This window comes from Lycium ferocissimum, chromosome 4, assembly GCF_029784015.1.
Source record: "Lycium ferocissimum isolate CSIRO_LF1 chromosome 4, AGI_CSIRO_Lferr_CH_V1, whole genome shotgun sequence".
Taxonomy (NCBI): Eukaryota; Viridiplantae; Streptophyta; class Magnoliopsida; order Solanales; family Solanaceae; genus Lycium; species Lycium ferocissimum.
In genome coordinates, this window is record NC_081345.1 from 32,488,650 (window position 1) to 32,509,706 (window position 21,057).

Genomic DNA, 21,057 nt, shown 5'->3' on the forward strand with positions numbered 1-21,057 from the left:
TTCTTATCCAAAACTTGGTCATTCGACTAATTTGAATTCGTGCAGTGTATGTCACAACACTTGCAATGAGTTTCTCCATTTTCAAGGCTTCAACTCGGAACATCTTGTTTATATCCATTCCACCACGCTTGTTGTGGTGTGTTTCGTGCCTTTTTTTTATTTATGCATTTTTATTCGAAACCTATCGAGCCGACCAATCTTAATTCGTACAGTGTTACCCACCAAAGAGGAAACGCTTCTTACTAGGAGTTGCTTCATTTTCACTGTTCGAAACTAAAACATTTAATTAAAGATAAAAGGATCACATCTGTCCCACCGTTCCTTTTGTTGGGCTAAACGATTCAAAGATACTCTCAACATGATGTGATATTGTCCGCTTTGGGCCAAGCCCGCACGGTTTTATTCAACTCCTTATAAGTAGCTCCTTTTTTTTTTTCCAGCTACCAATGTGATACTTTGTTCGCACACCCAACAATCTCCCCTTCAAACTAAGTTCCACATGTCTCATTATCATACCACGGGTCAGAGATTCAACATGTCTGTGTGCCACTCATATCGTCAGAGTATTTACGGTCACCGAATCCCAAAGGTTGTGAATGCGTTTTCAAAACTACGGGTAAAGGTCGTAAACCGCCCATGGACGGGCAAAGGCACTAAGCCGGGCCCCACGCCACACTCCGCCATCTTCATACTCGTCCCGCCAAACCATTGGCTCTGATACCAGTTGTTGGGCTAAACGGTCCAAAGACACTCTCAACGTGATGTGATATTGTCCGCTTTGGGCCAAGCCCGCACGGTTTTCTCCAAAAAGTCTCACATCATTAAGAGTATTCAACTCCTTATAAGTAGCTCCTTTTTTTTTCCAGCTACCAATGTGATATTTTGTTCGCACACCTACCACCTTTTAATAAGACAGGTTTCTCTATCATTATCTTTGACAGCTTCTACCTGTCCCTGTGGGTGATGTAAAGTCGGGAAATAATGGCTATGTACATATGTCCAGGTGGTAAAATTTAATTCCAGCTATTGAAAAAAGGGAGAACAAAAATTAAATACGGGGGTTTGGTGTTGCTTTCAAAAGTATAAGTCTGGCACGTTCTTTTCTTTGTGGGAGAGTTGTATTGGTCTGCGCAGAAAAAAAACACATGTTATTAATATTTGTTTTCACCCCAATATCTTTTGCCTTTTTTCAACATCACAAACTCCAGTACTATTCTGTCTTTTAGCTCATCTAATGCACTGATCTTCATTCTTTGAAATTGTTATTACCATTTTCTCACTTAGTCTGTTTCTGGCGAATTGATGGATTCTAATTCCCAATTCTTTGGAGAAGCTGAAGAATGTAACAGCAGTGAATCTGGCTGGACAATGTACATTGGTTCTCCTTCCAATGGTGAGGGTGATGGTGACCTGGAATACAATGGGGATTTTGATGAATTTGAAGATCATAATAACAAAGAAGCGATTAATCGAGACGATGATGAGGATGGTGACACTGATGATTCAATGGCTTCTGATGCATCTTCAGGGCCAAGTCACTTTTCAAGAAATGGGAAGAGTGGTGGTGTAGCTATGGTTCATTACAAGAATCCAAAGGAAAAGGGTAAGGCAAAAGATTGCAGCTTTACTAATAATAAAGCCAAAAATTCAGTGAAGAATGGGTACAAGAATGATCAAGGTAAGGTGAAAGAGTCTATGTTTGCTACAAAAGGAACTAAAGGTGCCTCCAATGGTGGTGGTAATAAGGTTAGGAAGAGTATTTGGATGGGCAAAGGGAAGTAAAAGTTAGTACCTCTAACTTAGTAATTCTCACTTTAGATAGTATTAGTACTACTACAATGTATCTTTCTTTGATTTCTTCTTTGTTAGAGCATGCAAAAATTATCAGGATATTTTCAAGTACTAGCAATAAGCACATTCTTTTTTATTTTGCTGTCCTTATGCTGGTACAAACATCCGATGTAAAAGCGTCAATCATCAAACATGTATTCAGTTGGCTTTAAAGAAGTGCATTAATATTATCATCCACACAATTGACTCTATAATTCAAAATGTGCCATGTTACTGTCGTAAAATGCATAGAGCTTAAACTTTATGCATTGAATGTAGAAATATATTTATTTAATCTGGTCACTTATTAGGTGATTGCAGATAAATCTCTATGATAACCATTGATTGTTAACTTGATAAGAAAATGACAACTAATGTGCCACCGTAAATTTGTCTATAGTGTAATTTTCCTACACTGTCAACGACTTAACGTATATATAACTTAAATTCAAACACTCAACTCTAAAAGCTAGATCAAGAGGTGAGAATTGTCCAAGAGGCTATAAGAAGACAGATTGTCACCCACCCACCGACGTAGGATTGCTAACACCCCTACATGCCTAGGCCTGAAAACTAGCGCGTGGACACATATATTATATGGGGATTCAATATTATTGGGTGAAACAAGAAGCGGATGGGCATAGCTGTGATACCATGATAAAAAATGAACCTCGGATACAACTTTAATTCCGAAAGCTAACAGTGTAAGACCAAAGACAAATTGTCATACAATCCACCAATGTGGTACTACTAACAGTCCCAACTCCCACAAAAGAAAAAACTGATGCCTATAGAGAAGAGACTGGCTTATTCTTTGTAAATGTTCCTTATGCCTTCCTACTTGTGAATGTCCTTCTATATATGACGCCCTTGATCAACTTAACTGTACCATTTGAGACGAATATGAAGCTAACATTACTACGAATCTGAAACTAACATTACTACGTACTGATGTCCTCCTATTTATTTTAACACTATATGCTTATAATCAAGAGTCAATTTGACTAATTTTAAGCTAAAACATTTTACTTTTTAAGTTCACATTTATATATTCCGAATTTTGAACGGAAAATCCTAGGAGTACTATAACTTGCACTTCTCTAATACAAAAATGATAAAAACTATATTTCAAAATTCTAGTCAAAGTTTATTTGACTCATGGGGAATTTGGAAAAAGTGAAGAGGGGAGTATGACATCAATACAACTTCTAGGTTAGCTGAACCTTGCTCAATAAATACATGGGAAACCTTAATATCTAAGCAAGATTTTGTCTGAATTTTCATTAACATGTTCAACGTCACTAGTTGAAAATTTTCAACAATTCAACAGACAAGAGCTATAAAAGGTCTTAATCCTAAAGTACATAATAGTCGGTGAAAATCTAGTCAACGGCGCATGCAAAATGAAGTAAAGGAGGTTAAATAAAATATTCCACAATGTTTATTCTTCGTTAAGCTATAATATATAGAGACGGAGTCAGAATTTGAAGTTTATGAGTTCAGAATTTTAGTTCTTTTACAATACTAGGTACTAAATTAATAATTTGTACAGAAGTCACTGGATTTAAATGATTTGACTCAAAGTTAATGTGTTTGACTGAACCCGTAATGTATACACTAGCTCCACCCTTGATAATGCATGAGCGGATAAGTGGTTCAAGTGAAAGACTAAGGCACCAAAAAAAAGCAACCAATTAATACACAGTGCTAGCTAGCTCGTGAACATCACGCATGGCGCATGTATGTGAATTGAATGTAAAAGTAAATACTAAGGCTTCTCTAAATTCGAGTTACAAAATGCTCCCAACCTGTCAACAGCTGGAAAACGTGATTGTCACTGTTGCAGCAAAGGATAAGGTACATACTAACTTCCTCATCTGCAAACAGAGGCAGATAGATATATAGTGCCTATATAATCTTTAGCATAGATCATAAAATGTACTCGTATATGTTAATATAAAAATTTCTGGAAAGTAGTATAAACATTAAGTTTAGAACACATAGTTTTAAACAATTCAAAACTTTAAACTCATTAAATTGAAATTTTGAATCTTCTTCCCCCCGTCTGCAAACATGATTTTTAAGTGCTTTCCACCAAACATATCAATTGCTTTTAGTTTCAGCACTTCGATTTATCAAAACACGTAACTTCTTATTCAAAAAATTCAGTTCCGACCCTTAATTAAAGTGTTTTTCACCACTTGATGCTCAAAAGCTACGTAAATTCAGCTAATCCATAAGGACTTTAATTGGCTCTTCTTTTGTATATTATATAAATTAACCGTACCATATAAATGCTGCTTCTTCTTCTTTTTAATTGATCCTCTTTTGAACGTTCTTTAGATGTAAGATAACAAAAGTGACATGCATGATTAGTTGTTGATTCATTGATTACTCTTTTAAACTCATTTTCCTCGTCACAGTGACAAGAATGCAAAAGGGTTAACCAAGGAGAAAAAGGAAATAAAGAATTATAGTGTGATTAGTGTCACGGACAACTGTCAATAGTCAATCAGGTTTGTAAAGTGCTAATTCTTAAAGGTACTAGCAATTCTTAAAGGTTTCGATAATTCCAGTGAAAAAAATCGAGAGCTTGCATTAGTGTAGGAAGCAGCGGAACTTGTCAAGAATACACAAAGATTGAAGCTGGAAGGATCAGTGACTGCATCATTCACTACCCATGTCATCATGTGACACAGTCACACAGATCTCAACTATTCATCCACAAAAGTAATATCTGAGCTAAATTCAGCTACCACTCGACTATTTTATAGGACATTTTTAATCTAATTTCGCCAACATATGTATAGGCAAATCTGCCTACCAGAGTTTAGAAAGATAATTTTTTTATTATTAAACTTTCTTTTTTTCTCCGTTAAATTAAAATTGAACATTTGTCTGTGATATTTTATCATTTCACTTCGTTGGTTCTTTGGATCTCACCACTTCGTTGGTCACTGGATCACACCCTTTGACATAAACTAACCAAATACTATTCGACAAAATTAGGGGAAAAGGTAAATGCCTGCATGAGAGATCGTTCTACTCGGTTAAAGCAGGTTAAATCTTGGCTCGATGAAGCTCCAGCTCAATTAAACGACCTCGGCTCAGGTTGCTTGCTTTACTCATGTATGATTACTTTAAAACGCAATCACCTATTAAACTTAGTTTCTACGTAAATTCATAATATATTAATTAAGTAATTAATAATTACCACTGATAAACATGTTATTTTGCACTTTTTGAATTAAGTTGATGTAATTAAACTTTTAATATACATCATTAAAGTCAATTTTGTTGTTGCTTTATCTTGCTTTAAAGTTTTATTTTATGTTCAATATTAAGTTAACCTCATCTAAACTAATAATATATATATATATATATATATATATATATATATATATATATATATATATATATATATATATATATATATATATATATATATATATATATCAATTAATTTATTCTTATAAACTAATCTTTTTCTAATAGTCAACGTAAAAACTAAGCATAAAAGAGTCGATTGAGACAGCTCGACTATACTCTAACATAGTTTGGCTGAACTCGGCTCGAGCTCAGCTTTGTATTTTAATAAGCTAGGCTGAGCTAGCTCTATTTGGAAGTAACGCGGCATGATATAATAGTAAACTTGGTTGGACTCGACGCGCTCAGTTTGAGCCCTAGACAGGACGTTACTGCTCATCGGAATTCCATTCCCAGCCCAGACGTTGTTGGGATCTAGACTTCGTAGACGTTTGGCCATGAAAACCAAATATTTTTCACTTTATTTGAAATTTTAAAGTTGGAGTTGAAGATGAAGTTGTATTTGATTATAGTTTTCAGAAAGAATATTTGTTCTTTGAATGTATTGGAAGTGGAAAAAGCGAAAACAGAGTTTTAGTTATTTTTCAAATTATTTGAAATTTTCATGGCCAAATCTTTGAATTTTAAAAAAAGTGAAATTTTTTTACCAAAAAAAGTGAAAAATTCTCATGGCCGAACGGGTCCAAATTTGAGAAGAAATTGCACGGTTTGCCCTATTGGGTGTGCGAACAAAGTACCACATTGATAGCTGAAAAGAAAAAAGAGCTACTTATAAGGTGTTGGATACTCTTAATGGTGTGAGGCCTTTTGGGGAAAACCGTGCGAGCTTGGCCCAAAATGGACAATATCACACCATGTTAAGTGTATCTTTAGACCGTTTATTCCAACAACGGGTATCAGAGCCAGTGGTTTAATAGGACGAGTATGAAGATGACGGAGTGTGGTGTAGGGCCCGACTTAGCGCTATTGCCCGTCTATGGGCCGGTTTACGACCTTTACCCATATCTTTAAAGACACATACACAGCTTTTTGGTTTCGGTGACTGTGAATACTCTGACGATGTGGGTGACACATAGACATGTTGAATCTCCGACCGTGAATTATGGTAATGAGTCATGTGGAACTTAGTTCGAGAGGGAAATTGTTGCGTGTGTGAACAAAATATCACATTAGTAGCTGAAAAGAAAAAAGAGCTACTAATAAGGTGTTGGATACTCTTAATGGTGTCGGGCCTTTTGGAGAAAACCGTGCGGGGTTGGCCCAAAGTGAACAATATCACATCATGTTAAGTATATCTTTGGACCGTTTAGCCCAATATGCCCTTCAATTAGTCTGACTTTTAGTTTGTGCCCTTCAAAATCAAACTAATGTCTATCGGGCAGGCATAACTTGTGAAATATTATCATGGTGCAACAATATAAACCTATTATCATGCCCCGAACCTGGACCTGGACGTAACACGGCGCTCGGTGCCTGACTGCATGTGACCGAGCGAACTAACTGGCTGGTTGAATAAACATGTGATATCAAAACGTACTGAATGCGGAAATAAAACTAACACATCTTTGATCTACTAAAGTCTGAATGAAATGAATCATAAGTGCGAAAACACTGATATAAGTCTGAAACATAAACTGTAGCCCAACATTGCTAACATAAAAGCCTGCGACTCAAACTGACCGCGACTATAGTCTATGAAGCCTCTAGAGAGTTCTGAAATATTGACTGTTTACTGGGACAAAGTCTTGCCTCACTGAGTGAAATAATGTAAAGACTGAAAATATGATAACACCCCAAAAGGAACTGGGCTCACCAAGCAGCTGATACGAGAATTCTAGCGAGCAGATTCATCGTCCTGTAAATCTGTACCTGCATCATGAAATGCAGGCCCCCGGGCAAAAGAGACGTCAGTATATTTGAATTGTACTGGTATGTAAAACAACTGAAAGAAAGAAGCCGTAAGATCGAAACGGCTGGGCGATAAATCTGAAGTGAACAAAAGAAGTAAGGATATGAATACTTCTTCTTCTGAATGAAGAATTACCTATTTAACTGAGATCAAAATCTGCGGCCTCAGGCCTAATATATGTGCAAAAATCTGTGGCCTTGGGCCCAAGTATACGTATACATAACTGTGGCCTTAGGCCTAAAACACAGTTGTTCAACATAAAACAATTTACATAAAAGAACTGACAATCATGCTAAAAAGTACAACACTGACATACTGAGCAATGACTAACTGAGACATGTATTCGTGAACTGATTATGAGACTTAAAGCTTTAACTATTTATAAACGTGTTGAGTATTCTAGATTGAGACTCATGGTTATCAAACACAAGTCTATATTGATTACGTACTGAGTTCACAATATTCAAAATGATAATCATGATCAACTACGAAACTATATCCTCAAAGGATAGAAATTCAGAACTTTTCATGAACTAGGGCATAATCTCTATTTTTGATGTAATTCGTAATAATCATGAAGAACGAGGCGTGGGGAAGATTAATAACATTCCCACATATAGATAGTTAGAATTACATACCTGTAATCGCTCTAATCTAACGAATTAAACTGCTTCTCTGACGAATAACACCAAAACTCTAGCTTTGAATCGCTTGAGAAAGATTTACCTTAGAAATCCTATGTTTTGGTTGAAGAATCATGTTACTAATCATGAATTAATGTTAGAATTGCTTAGGAATTGTTAGAGAGATCTTACCTTGACGTTGGAGGATGAGGAGAGGAGAGGAGAGAAACAGTTGCTTAGGGCTTTAGGACGAAGTTGGAACGTTAAAAATGACATAAAATCGTCTAAGGGTCGCTTTTATAGGCCTGGGGAGAAGTACCAGCGAGCTCACCCTCTCTCCAGGGCGAGCTCAAACCTCGCTCTGGCCCTCGCTCAGTGAGCTCCCAGCTCGCATTGGCGCCTGTCAAGCGCGCTTCAGTAAAATGGACATAAAATTTTGTACAAAGATCCGTTTAGGCTCCACAATATGTCGTTGGAAAGGTATTTCAAAGGGCTACAACTTTGATGTTTTAAGTTTTCTCAAATTCCTAATAGATTTTCACGAAATTACGATGGAAGACAGACCTTCTATAAACTTGGTCGATTCTATCAAATCTTATGTACCTCACTATTCCGTCTGGATTCCAAAACAACGATTTACCCAAACCAATCCCGATGGGACTTGATATGGATAAAATGTCACGTTAACACTCATTTAACACATTCACACCTAATACGAATTTACAGAGTGTTAATACTTATGCCCGGAGAAAAAATTGTTTGTTATGAGGTACAAAAATTAACGACCAGCACAAAATAGGGACATAAATGCAAATGGTCGAACTTTGAACATTAGAGCCCAATCTTTAACTTATTAGTTATAAAAAAAAAAAAGAAGGCCGATATATTGGTTATTTTCACTTTTACCCCTCTCCAATTTTGGTTTTCTCTCCGGCGAATACATACGTGGGAATCATACCTTGTCAACAGTACTACTCCGACGCCATTATACTCACATAATCTTTTGAAATCAACCCACAAAAAAAAAAAAGATTCACCATTGCAAACCACACGTGTCATTGGCCTTAGAATAGAACACAATTATGCAAACAACATATTGTTCAGTGGGAGCTAATATTTAGTCCTTTGTAGTATTGAGTGCAACCATTGGAGATTTCAATGGTCCGCCTCAAGATGATCAGGTTTCTCTCGCTTACCCTGCAAGTCTTTATTAATACTATGTCGTTTCCCTCTCTGTAATTTTACTCTTTCCGCATTTGTTTACTAAATTGTTAAACTTAACCTACATATTCTATTACTATTAGTGAACATATAAAACAAATGGAATTTTTTTAGTTTGAAAGAGAAACAAACTACTATATCAAACATTAAAATTTAAACGGTTTGACGAATATGAAATACTATACTAATTAGTTTTGACCCATTTCAATATAGAAAGTGTATCATATAAATTAGGATGGAGGGTGTACATGTTAAACTGTTTGTCCTCTTATTTTTCTATATTGTATTAGTATAAGTGAACATATAACCTTTAGGAAGAAAGAGAAAAATATTAGTATATCAAACTTTAAAATTTAGACGTTTGTTCTTATAAGCTTATCTATTTTTTTATTTATTTTTGATGACATGGGAACCGCGTGCCGCTAACGCTTGAGGCTTGTACGGGAAGTAAAACCTCTGTCTGATAGGCTAACCATAAACTACACAATTGCTAGCCAATTTTTGGTTCCAAAGTATTCACAAAAGCTGTCAGCTTGCTAGTTTCACGTTGTCAACGGTATTGTTGATAGTTGTGTTGTTCAAGTAGCTGCCAAGTTGGAAAATATGATTGGGACTTGTCAGTTTAATATCGTTAATTCATTTTATATTGGGAGTGAGTATCAGAAAATTGTTAAAGTAGTATAAAAATGAAATACTACCAGATGTTTTAAGCCATTTAAAAATAGAAAGTGTCATATAAATTGGGATGGAGGGTATACACGTTAAGCCGTTTGTCTTCATATTTTTCTATATTCGCTTTACTTGTTTTTTCTATAGGAGGTCTCGAGCGTCACTGTTCTTGAAGATTACAAGGAAAGTGTGGTTAGCGATCCTCTTGAGTGAGCGCATAGTTAGGTTTTATGTTTTTTTTTTTAACTGCTGTGATACTCCGTGTTTATTATGTGCAGAGGCAGATGTAGCCTTTTGGTACGGGGTTCATCTGAACCCATTACTTTTGGCGTGGTGCATAAATTATTGTATAAAAATCCACTGAAATTGCAATAAATAGTATTTATGAATCCATAATTTTAAAGATATATTAGGTTCAATGCTAAGAACTTCATAAAACATAAATCCTTGATCCGCATCCTTGATCCGCCTCTGATTATGTGATCGTCCAGTGCAATGTTTTTATGTCACTTCTTTGTTGTGATTTGTTGTCTGCATGGGTCTTAATGAAGAGATTAATTGGTTACTTTATGCTTTTTGTATGAAATAAATTGGTGTTACTTTTGCGAGATTCTCTTGCTACTGCTTTGTTTGGGGTTGTGGAATTAAAGGACAATTAGAAACAAAGTCTGCTTGAAGAACAGAGTGTCTATTGAATAGAGTTACTTTTTTACCTACTAGAAAAATTCCTTCTTTCTAATGAAGTCACATCTTTCCGTACTTGAACTCCAGTCAAGTAGTTTAGATCATAAGCTATCTGCTTAGACAAAATCCAAACTTCGAAATGTTAAATCAAGAACAAAGAAAGTTTCCAGGCGAGTATGCATCGCCTCTTAGGTATTCTTTGTGAATCTTTTGGAGCCCATTCAAAATTGCTTTTGGCTTAGGAAGAAAGCTTTAGCACATTGTTGGGATCATGTGCCACAATCAGACATAAACATGTATTGTAATAGTTAATAATTCTGTAGCAATTGGAAGTTAAATCTATTGGAAATGTTAGTTATGTGTTACAGTTACTCCAAAATCTAAATGGTGACGCATACATACTAAGGGAACATTTTGTGATTTGGGATTAAAGTGCTTGGTGAATTGGTGAATCCTTAAAATAGAAGTTCTCAGGACACAATCACGGTTATTTGGTATTAGAGCAATTGCACGAGAGTAGTAGAAGAGAGCTGTACGTGGATGGAATTTTGGAAAGTGCCTCTTGTAGCAAAGCTGGGAAGCACAAAGATATTTCCTCTGTTTTACAGTTGAAATAATAAATAAAGTGTAGAACCATTCCATATGTCTTAACATTTACCTATTTGCTATTTACTTTTCTGTTTAATTCTTATATGGAAATTTTCTACTATCATTGTTATACTCTATGCCTCATAAAAATATAAATAATTATGAGTTGGTTTTGAGGCTTTAGGGTTCGGGCATGTGAAGAGGAGATGCATGGATGCCCCAGTGCGGAGGTGTGAGAGGTTGGCTATGGATGGTTTAGGAGAGGTAGAGGTAGGGCGAAAAAGTATCTGGGAGAGGTGATTAGACACGATATGGCGCAATTTCAGCCTACCGAGGACATGACCTTAGATAGGGGGTTGTGGAGGAGACGGATTAGGGTAGAAGGTTAGTAGGTAGTAGAGCGTTGTCTCGCTTATCCTTCCATACTATTAGTTGTAGCATTACTCCCGTAGTTTCTTGTCCTTCGATTTTTGTCACTATCCATTGTTTCTTGTACTTCTATTACCATATATTTGTTGTAGCTACTATTCCTCAGAATGCTTTGACATGCTTTCTATAGTATTTTGTCATGGCTTTTTCGCTTCCGCTATTTCTTTTTCGACTTGCTTTGAAATGTTTTTCCTTGAGCCGAGGGCTATTGGAAACAACCTCTCTACCTCCCAAGGTAGGGGTAAGGTCTGCGTACACTCTACCCTCTTAGACCCCACTTGTGGGATTACACTGGGTATGTTGTTGTTGTTGTTGGTTTTGAGGCTTTAGGTTCTCAACCACTTGAAAGACTTGGGTTTAAGCTTGTAAGCTAGAATGAACCCAACAAATTTTCTTGGCTAGTGGATGGTGGTCTCAAGTTTTCATAGTGGCTGTTAGAATGTGCTTTCAGCCAGAAGTGTAATTCATCACCGGTTGATAAAATCCTACGATCAGGTATAACAAGGAGATAAAAGTTTTGACAGGGGAATAATGTTATACTGCTCCAATTTTGGAATATTTACAGAATGAAATTAAACGTGTATGTTTGGTGAGGAAACAAGAATCAGCAAGTTGTTTGGGCTACTAGCTATAACCAGATTGTTACAATTACTGTTTGTTGATACAATCTTGTATAAGTTGTTCTATCTCCTGGTAAATACACTTTTGTATGACAATATTTAATAAGTCGCCATTAATTTGTATCATCATATAAGTGTTTCTGTTTTATCATCCTTAGTAGGATTTTGTTCATCCTATAAATAAATAAAAAAGAATTTATCTTCTCCGTTCTGGCAGCTGCAGAGTTCTTTACTTAATGAAGAGTGTTTTTTCGTCATTTCTAGTTGATACTATCTGTGATCTTATGACCTCTTCTTTAAACAGTTCAATAACGGTCCTCCAGCTCCAACGTATGTGACCTGGTCAATTTATTGTCATTTGAATTTCCTCTTAGATCCGTCTTGCTCCTCGTTTCCTGACTATGCTATGGTAGCGCAGAGTTTGAATTTCTCTGGACTGGGCTCTTGGTGGGCTCAGTGAGAAGGGAATCTTTGTTTGGGCCCTTCAGTTGGAAAGTCTGAACTGCTGAGCTAGCTTCAGTACTCAAAATTCTCTAGAAAACCCATATTTGTTGTTCCAAATGCTCAGACATTCATATTCTTTCCTACTTTATTTCCACGATCTCTGTAAGATTGGAATTTACTAATATAACCCGACTTGCTAATATCCATATATATATATATATATATATATAAGGATAGAGGGTTAAGACATTAGGTTTCACTTCATTGTTCGTGTCGCCACACTCTTGCAAGATACCTAGGTTAGTACCAGCTTTCAGTTTTATGAACTGATTTAAGTCCTTTTTTGGTCTTTATTAAATGTGTGTGTGAAGTTTTTATCTTCCTGATTGATCTCGTTCTCTTCTATTTTTTTTTCCTGTATATTTTTGCTGCTACATTTGTGATTCTAGATTAGTTCTGTAGCTTTGTCTTCCTTGTGTAGGTTTCATGTATTTTATCCATTTTGGCCTATCCCCTTTAGGTCTTCGCCTGGTTTTTCAAGTTAAAGCTTTGCGATCTCAAATTTTATCTCATATAATAAAGGCCTCTTAGCAATTCTGGAGATAATGTATAACAATGTTAACCAATTCCTCCCCCTCTTCCGATGGGTTGGACTGGAGGTAAGCTAATAAGAATGTCGCCGAAAGATGAAAGCATAAAAGGGAATTAAATTTCTAAGTCTTTCCAAAAAGGAAGGGTCAATTGGTACTGCTGATTTGGTGTCCAGTTGCATTAGATAAGCTCGTGACAGCAATTTGCCTGCTGGGAACATGATGGTGTATTCAGGTAATAGAGACATTGATTAATTATCTTTCATTGTTCAAATTTGCTTCCGTGGGCCATGAGAAGATGTAAAATTGATACTTATCTGTCCTGACAAAGAGAAACTTCTGGTATGCATTAATCACCTCTTGTCAGTTTCCTGTTATGTTACAATTCTTTAATATCAAGCTACAGCACTCATCTTAAGTTGTTCTAATACAAGTCTTCTACATGTCTGATCATATTATGAATTCAAGAGAGGTCCTAACTTCTTTTTTGTCTCATCATGTAGCCACATGGAGAAGCAACAGATTGAGAAGTTGGAGAGGGAAAGTATTGAGAAGTTGGCGAAGGAAAGTATTGAGAAGTTGGAGAGGGAACAGGCTGAGAAGTTTCAGAGGTATGCAGTTGAGGGCAGAAGATATTTAATGTCCAAGTACTTCTCAGACAAGACGATATTTGGAGGTAAATACTTCTTTAGAACGCGGTTAGCCTGTCTTTTATAAGTATTAGAACAGAAGGGTTATCTTTTTGTTGATGTGCACTGTGGGTTGATAATTGCATTTGTATGTCAATACACATGATGGTTAAGGGACGTTAGGAAGTGCATGCTTAACACTTGGGATCTGTTTTACAGCCTTGCAACAGTAATAAAGTAATCACCTAAGGCCTGTATAGTAAACCTCTTTCTGATTGAGAATCTACATGTATTGATAAGTAATGGCTTTTCCAACAGTTTGGTGAGTCTACTACCTCTATTTTGTTGCTATAATGTTGCTAATTTTAGTTCATTTCAGGTTGGCATTGATAGGCTAACAATTACATTTGCTATTTTGCTGTCCCTTTTTCTTTCCGTCGTTTCTGCATGGGTTACATTTCTTTTGAGCCGAGGGTCTATCGGAAGCAACCTCTCTATCCCATAAAGGTAGAGGTAAGGTCTGCGTACATCTTACCCCCCCCCCCCCAAGGACCCCACTTGTGGGATTACACTGGGTATGTTGGTGTTGTAGTATTGATAGGCTAACAATTGTTTTCTGTTAGAAGTCAGTCTTACCTTTTCCTTCCTTAATAGCAGCAGTAATTCATTACTTTGTCATGATTGAGTATGCTGTTAATTGTTTACAGGAAACATATTTGAAGTAAAAATGACCAAAGATGGAGAAACCACAAAAATGAGCAGGTATATGTGAAAATAGTTTTAATCTGGCACATTTTGTGTTGCCTCACTAGCTGTTTTTGGCAGTCCCTTTTCTTCTTTTTGTTTTAACTTTCTTCCCCCACCTCAGGTTTCCTGGTTACCAGTCGTATGCAGACCCTGCTAATTTTGGTGACGGTAGCAGTAGCAAGTCAATTTCTACAGGTGAAACTCCATTACATAGTGCCAAGAGGAAGCAACATCCAAAATACTACTAATATTTATCTTAGAATTTCTTTCCTTTTATTTTGCTGTTCTCTTAATAAGTAGTCTTAGAGACGCCTATATTAACATGTAATGAAACTTAACTTTTTCCTCGAAATTTCATTTCATCCTTGCCGATTGCACAACTAGCATCGTTATTTTCTTAAGGGAAAAGGGCCAAAAATATTCCTAAACTATTTGAAATAGGTCAGCTTTACCCTCTGTTACATTTTTGGCTCAAAAATGCCCTCCATCTAGCCAAATAGCTCAAAATTACTCTTCCTACTAACGGTTGCTCCAAAACAGAAAAAATTGGCCAATTTTGCCCTTGAACTATGCCAAAACAATTCAGCACAATGTAGACGTTGGAATGTCATTAAAATAATTTTATCTCTAAAAACTTAAAAAGGGAGGAAAGAAGAAACAATAAGGCCGTACATCTCCAAAGATATTAAAGGACACAAATAAGGAGAAAATCATAAATTTTATAACGAAGACACAGCTAAAAAAGAAAAAAACCACTTTGTCAAATGAGATCTAAAGTAAACAAATTACTCGAATATTGATGGCTCGAAGATGAAGACAGCTAAACACACTCATAAAATAAAATTTAATATTATATGACTGAAAATCTGAAATGTATATTTTTTGTTCTAAGTAAACTAATACATATCTATTTCCTTCCGAAGAGTGTAAACATTTTATTTCACATAGCAAATTTGGTTAAGTAAATAAAAATTGGGGAAATAACTCATATATACGGTCCATACATTTAATTTGCGTACCAATGTAGCCCATTGTATCATCGATGTATAAATAATATATATGTTCTGTATAGCTATGTGGTCCATACATCTAGTTGTAGCCGATGTAGCCCACTGTATCAATGGTGTATAGGTAATGTATTTGTTCTGTATAGTTATATATAAACATTAAATATACTATGTATATATAATGTATATGCTTTGTATAGTCATTTATAAACACACGAAACCAACTAAAGTTACAGCTGAATATCGTCAGTGTATATACAATGTATCTGCCTAAAAGAATAAAAACTTTCATAATCATTTTAAGTACTTCTAGAACAACAATATTTTGAAAGTTTTTTTTTTACCAAAAGAGAGATCAATAGCATAATGGGTTCTGACCAAAACAAAAAGCCAAAAATCGGAACCTCTTAGTCACTGTGTTGACCTCAGAAGTAATAACTCTAGGTAAAAGTTAAAGCTGTGCCATAGATCTACGAAGGGATCCTTTTGAAAATATGAAGAGGAAAATTTGAGCTGTAGGTGATGGAGATGACGAGAGAATAGAATTTTGGGAGGGAGGGAAGGAGAAAGAGAGAGTATAAAATAGATGTATGAAAATGAAAGATGTTCTTTTTCATCATTTTGATCACTTCTATTCGTCTTTCTCTCCAACGATTATATGTCTCTCAATCTGCTTGAAAATTCAAAACCTATTAGCAGAATAACCCTAAAGGGTTCCTACATGCAGATGATGATTTTCAATTGCTCATCCATGAAGAAACCAAAAATGGAAGATGAAAGTGCCCTTGATTTCAAAATTCAAGAAAAACCGGCAAAAGGCTTTAATTTGCCGAGTTTTGGGAGATTAGGCAATACACTCAGCATGTACTAGATTTTTTGTTGTATTATAGTAACGGTTAAAAGTTTCAGATTACAGTAATCCTTGATATCATTATCTTCTTAAATCCTTACGGAATTACTTAGAAAAGTTAAAATGAAGTAAAAAAAAAAAAAAAAAAAAAGATGAAAGATGATAAAAAGGAAGTTTACGTGGGAGAGATAGAGAAGGATGAGAGTGGGAATCGAGGTTTTGTAACTATTCGGGTAATAAAATAAGAGTTGGGCTTAAATTAGTTAACTAGATGACTGACATGTATCACACGGTAACTATCATCTTTTTTTTTTTTTTATACTTCGTCGAAACTTTTCTAAGTAATTTCGTTAACATTTAAGAAGATAAAGATATCGAGGATTACTGTAATCTAGAACTTTTAACCGTTACTGTAATACAATAAAAAATCTAGTGTGTGGACAAGCTGTATTACCTAATCTGTCAAAATTCGGCAAATTAAAGCCTTCTGCCGGTTTTCCTTGAATTGAATTGTGAAAAAATAGCAAATTTTGAAATCAAGGGCAATTTTATCTTCCATTTTTGGTTTCTTCATGGATGAGCAATTGAAAATCATCATCTGCATATGGGAACCCTTTAGGGTTATTCTGCCCGTTGGTTTTGAATTTTCAAGCGAATTGAGAGACATGCAATCGTCAGAGAGAAAGACGAATAGAAGTGATGAAAAGGATCATCTTTCATTCTCATACATCTATTTTATATTCTCCCTCCCTCCCAAAATTATATTCTTTCGTCATCTCTATCGTTAATCGCTCAAATTTTCCTCTTCATTTTTCAAAAAGGATCCCTTCGTAGATCTATGGCACAGCCTTAATTTTACCTAGAGTTTTCACTTGTGAGGATAACACAGTGACTAAGAGGTTCCGATCGTGGTTTTTTTATTTTGGTCAAAACCCCTTAAGCTATTGATCTCTCTTTTGGTAAAAAAAAGAAATTTCAAATTATTGTTGTTTTGGAAGTACTTTAAATGATTATGAAAGCTTTTATTCTTTTAGGCAGATACATCATATATATAATGATGATATTCAGCTACAATTTGAGTTGGTTTCGTGTGTTTATACATGATTTTACAAAACATATACGTTATATATAAAGACTATATTTAATCTTTATACATAGCTATACAAACATATTCATTATCTATACACCGATGATATAATGGGCTATATCAACTGCAAACTAGATGCGTGGGCTGTATGTATGAGTTATTTCCCAAAAACAAACTTGTGTGCTTCCATTCAAAGGGCAATGAAAGAGATAAACAGACTGTATGTTTTTATTTGGGCCTTACTAAACTGGAGGGAATCAAATAAAAATTGACAAAACTACGTGGTATGACTTGTCTTTTTTGCTGGTCCAGTATTATTTCCGTCATTTTCCTGTATTTTTATTCTAGCATTCGCATATATCTTATTCTATACAGCTTTGGATTGCTTATTCTCATCTCTAGCACTATCTGATTGTTTCTTTTACTGCGTCATCCTATTATCTTGCTGCTATTACTGCTTACTATTACTGTTTATTATTACTGATGGATTTTCATCTCTCCTTGAGCCTGGGGTCTATTGGAAACAACCTTCCTACCCGTCAAAAGGTAGGGGTAAGGTCTGCTTACACTCTACCCTCCCAGACCCCACCTGGTGGGATTATAATGAGTATGTTGTTGTTGTACGTGGTATGACTTGATTGAGTTTGCTGTCAATTGTTTTCAGGTGTCAAAAAGACTAAAGATGGAGAAACCACAAAAGTGAGCAGGTATATGAGAAAATATATTGCATGTTTTAATCTGGCAGATTTTGTATTGCCTCACTAGCTATATTTTGATGGCCTTTTTCTATTTTTTTTCTTTATTAATGTGTCTCAGGTTTCCTGTCTACCAGTCTCATGCAGACCCTGCTAATTCTGATGATGATAGCAGCAGCGAGTCAATGTCCTTTTAAGCACATTACCTAGTATATGGGACAATGTTGTCTTCTAATTGAATTCAGTAAGAGGATCCAAGCAATCCAACAAACATTTGAAATTATGAAAGTCATTCAAAGGGTTTAGGGATTATAAGTTTCATGCTTCGTCCTCAAGCTTTGATCAGTTTATTGAACAGTTGTTTTTGGCCAGAATCAATAGTCCATCAACTACTCCATTTTGTGCCGACGTATTAGTCATACTTATTTGTGACCCCCTTTCTTCTTCTTCTTCTTCTTCTTCTTCTTCTTCTTCTCTCTCAATTGTGTCATTTGACTAGAAAACAATGACGAAATATGACGATGATAGATATACTTCATAGGTGATTTCTTCTCATAAGAGTATTTAAACTTGACGAGTAGAGTTATTTGGCAATGTACTGATGCAATTGACTTAAAAAATAGAAAAGGTACAACATGAATCATGTGATTGACCGTTTTGTTTTTAATTTGAGTTTTGTTGGTTTCATGTGTCCCATGTCTAGAAAAAGGCAAACAAGTCTTCCACTTTTCGAAAACCCAAGAATTTGAAATAGCAACAAGTTTACAGCCCACCGAGTTGGCGGGGCCAAAACTCAAAATTGCAAGACATCCCAAGTAGAATCCCAAAACTCTCAGTATAGTAGCTTCAGTTTCCGTACACTCAATTCCAGAGAAATACATAGCAACTGATAGTTGTGGACTTGGAAGATATGTCCATTTTCAGTCTCCCAACTTTGGCCATTAAATACTAGACTATTACTCTGTAGTTTAAATACTACTCCCTCCGTTTCAAACTTTGTCTTACTTTCCTTTTTAGTCCGTTTAAAAAAGAATGTCTCTTTCCTTTTTTGGTAACTCTTTCATTCCAACTTTTCACATGACCTGTTTAAAACCACAAGAGTAAAGAACACTTTGGTACATATCTTTAGTGAACAACTGCAAGATTCAAATGTCTTCTCTACTTTCCCAAACTTCGTGCCAAGTCAAAACCAGATAAACATTTTGAAATGGAGGAAATACTAAATTTCAGTATTTGCAAGTACAAGTAAAATATTAAAATATTGATTTGAGTTTGAGGAGTAGGTAACAAAGTGAAATATTAGTTTTCATTCACAAATCTTCAATTTTGAGAAACTATTTTGTATGAACTGAAGTTCATGTATAAATGTATTTGACTTCAACTTTTGAATGCTCTTTATTAATTCCAACACTCTTTTTCAGCTTCAGCAAGATACTAGTATATTATCCAAACACCTATTAATTTGTTTGAGGATCATTTCGTTTAACCATTCTATGAAGGAAATACAGAACTGTTACACCCAGTGTTTCAAATGAAGTATGCTAATATAGTAAATTCAGTAACTTTGAAAATACTAGGCAGCCTTTGCATTTGTGTTTTTATTGAGCTAGGAAATTAATGAGACCATGAAGTTAGTTTCAGAAAACCAATTTAATTCCTCTCCCGACAAGAAGCAAATTTCACAATTTGATGTCGACGCTTTTGTCTGTTTAATTTAATGTACTTTAGGGCATAGTCCACAAAGTACCACATTCGACTAATTTCAAGACTTCATCATCCTCGGTAAAAGTATTTCAGCTGTAAATTCTGACTCCTTTAGCCACATTTCATGGTGATCGCCAATAATTATTAATTTAATTAAGCTTCAAAATTAATCACCAAGTGATAAAATGAAAAAAGTGAAAGACCGAGCCCTCGTGTTGTGGACTTGTTTGTTAAATCCTAAACTGCAATACTATTAGAAGGGTTATTTTATCAATTAGAGTAACATGATATAGATTGAGTAATTCTATGCAGTTTAACACTTGCCCATGTTCTTCTCCTTCTCCTCCTTTACCAATGTTTTGATTTCCCTCCCCAGTCCACCCCCTGGCTGACTCCTTCAAAATTATGTCCGTTAATCACCATGCTTGCTTTACCTAATATATTAAGTATATTTTAGAGTGAAAAATATGTATTAGAGTTTAAGTTTTATGCACAAACGGTGGAAAAATATTTACACAATCAGATAATTTAAAAAATAATTTCAGGTAACTTTATTTGATTGAGAAACTAGAATTAAATGATAACAAGTTAAATGACATCGAAAATATTTTAAGGATTATTACACTATTGGAGGAAATATCATACTAAACATTCTTTTGGCTTTGAAAAAGGGCTACGTGAGAGAGTCCGCTTATCATGTTCTAATAACAAAAGTCACATGCTTAATATACAATGATCGGACGTAGTTCTTTGACTGGGATTGACCATTTTACCAAGAACGTATACATGTGCTAAATCATAAATTTTATATTCTTGAAATATACCTGCTTTCATTTTATCTTGCAGCGTACTGCTTTAATTATCATTTTTCTTAGTCTCTATAACTTAAATGTGCCGATGAATAGTCAATGTAAAGCATAATTATCGCTATTCTAGCTGGTAATCTTTGGATTCTTTTATTTTAGCGGAATAAATAGAATTTCTAGCTATCTATAGTTATTTATGTATGTTTTTCACGAAAAATTACTAAAAAGGTTCGACAGCAGTTGAATGATAATTGAAAGAATTTTACTAATTTTATATACACAATCAATGTGTAGAAATTAAACGCTAAAATCTAAATTAAGAACTTGTTTTGCCTCTACGCAATCCTATCCAACAGACGAAGTGAGCTAGATATATAGGTTGCATGCATGGCAGCAGACAATAGGAAAACAGTAGTAGTATCTGCCCTTCCATGCAATTGTAGCTCTTTTTACCTAACATTGGGAATTCTAATTAATCCTGAAAAATCTGTTGGAAATATTAGTAATTATACTTAAATGTTTTAGTTAGCTAGGTTCATTTGTCTTTTCAGTTATTACTTGTGCATGACTATAATTAGTGTGCATGCTTCCTGTTTAT

The 21,057-nt window shown here is 35.2% G+C and overlaps 2 protein-coding genes across 3 annotated transcripts; both read left to right on the plus strand.

Moving 5' to 3' along the window:
- The first annotated feature begins 973 nt into the window (after positions 1–973).
- LOC132054604 (protein SOB FIVE-LIKE 4-like) lies at positions 974–2,027 on the plus strand. Its single transcript, XM_059446579.1, has one exon. It carries the CDS (start codon positions 1,303–1,305, stop codon positions 1,780–1,782), a length of 480 nt encoding a protein of 159 aa, XP_059302562.1. The 5' UTR covers positions 974–1,302; the 3' UTR covers positions 1,783–2,027.
- Positions 2,028–10,057: 8,030 nt separating this feature from the next.
- On the plus strand, positions 10,058–18,402 carry LOC132052347 (uncharacterized). Of its 2 annotated transcripts, XM_059443843.1 has the most exons (6): positions 10,058–12,643; positions 13,438–13,610; positions 14,271–14,325; positions 14,432–14,505; positions 17,919–17,961; positions 18,071–18,402. In XM_059443843.1, the coding sequence occupies exons 2-6, from the start codon at positions 13,442–13,444 to the stop codon at positions 18,144–18,146; spliced, it is 417 nt and encodes a 138-aa protein (XP_059299826.1). In that variant the 5' UTR covers positions 10,058–12,643; positions 13,438–13,441; the 3' UTR covers positions 18,147–18,402. The 2 variants fall into 2 exon arrangements, with proteins under 2 accessions (XP_059299826.1, XP_059299825.1); XM_059443842.1 differs by lacking the exon at positions 10,058–12,643 and having other exon boundaries at positions 12,985–13,610.
- Positions 18,403–21,057: the final 2,655 nt, after the last annotated feature.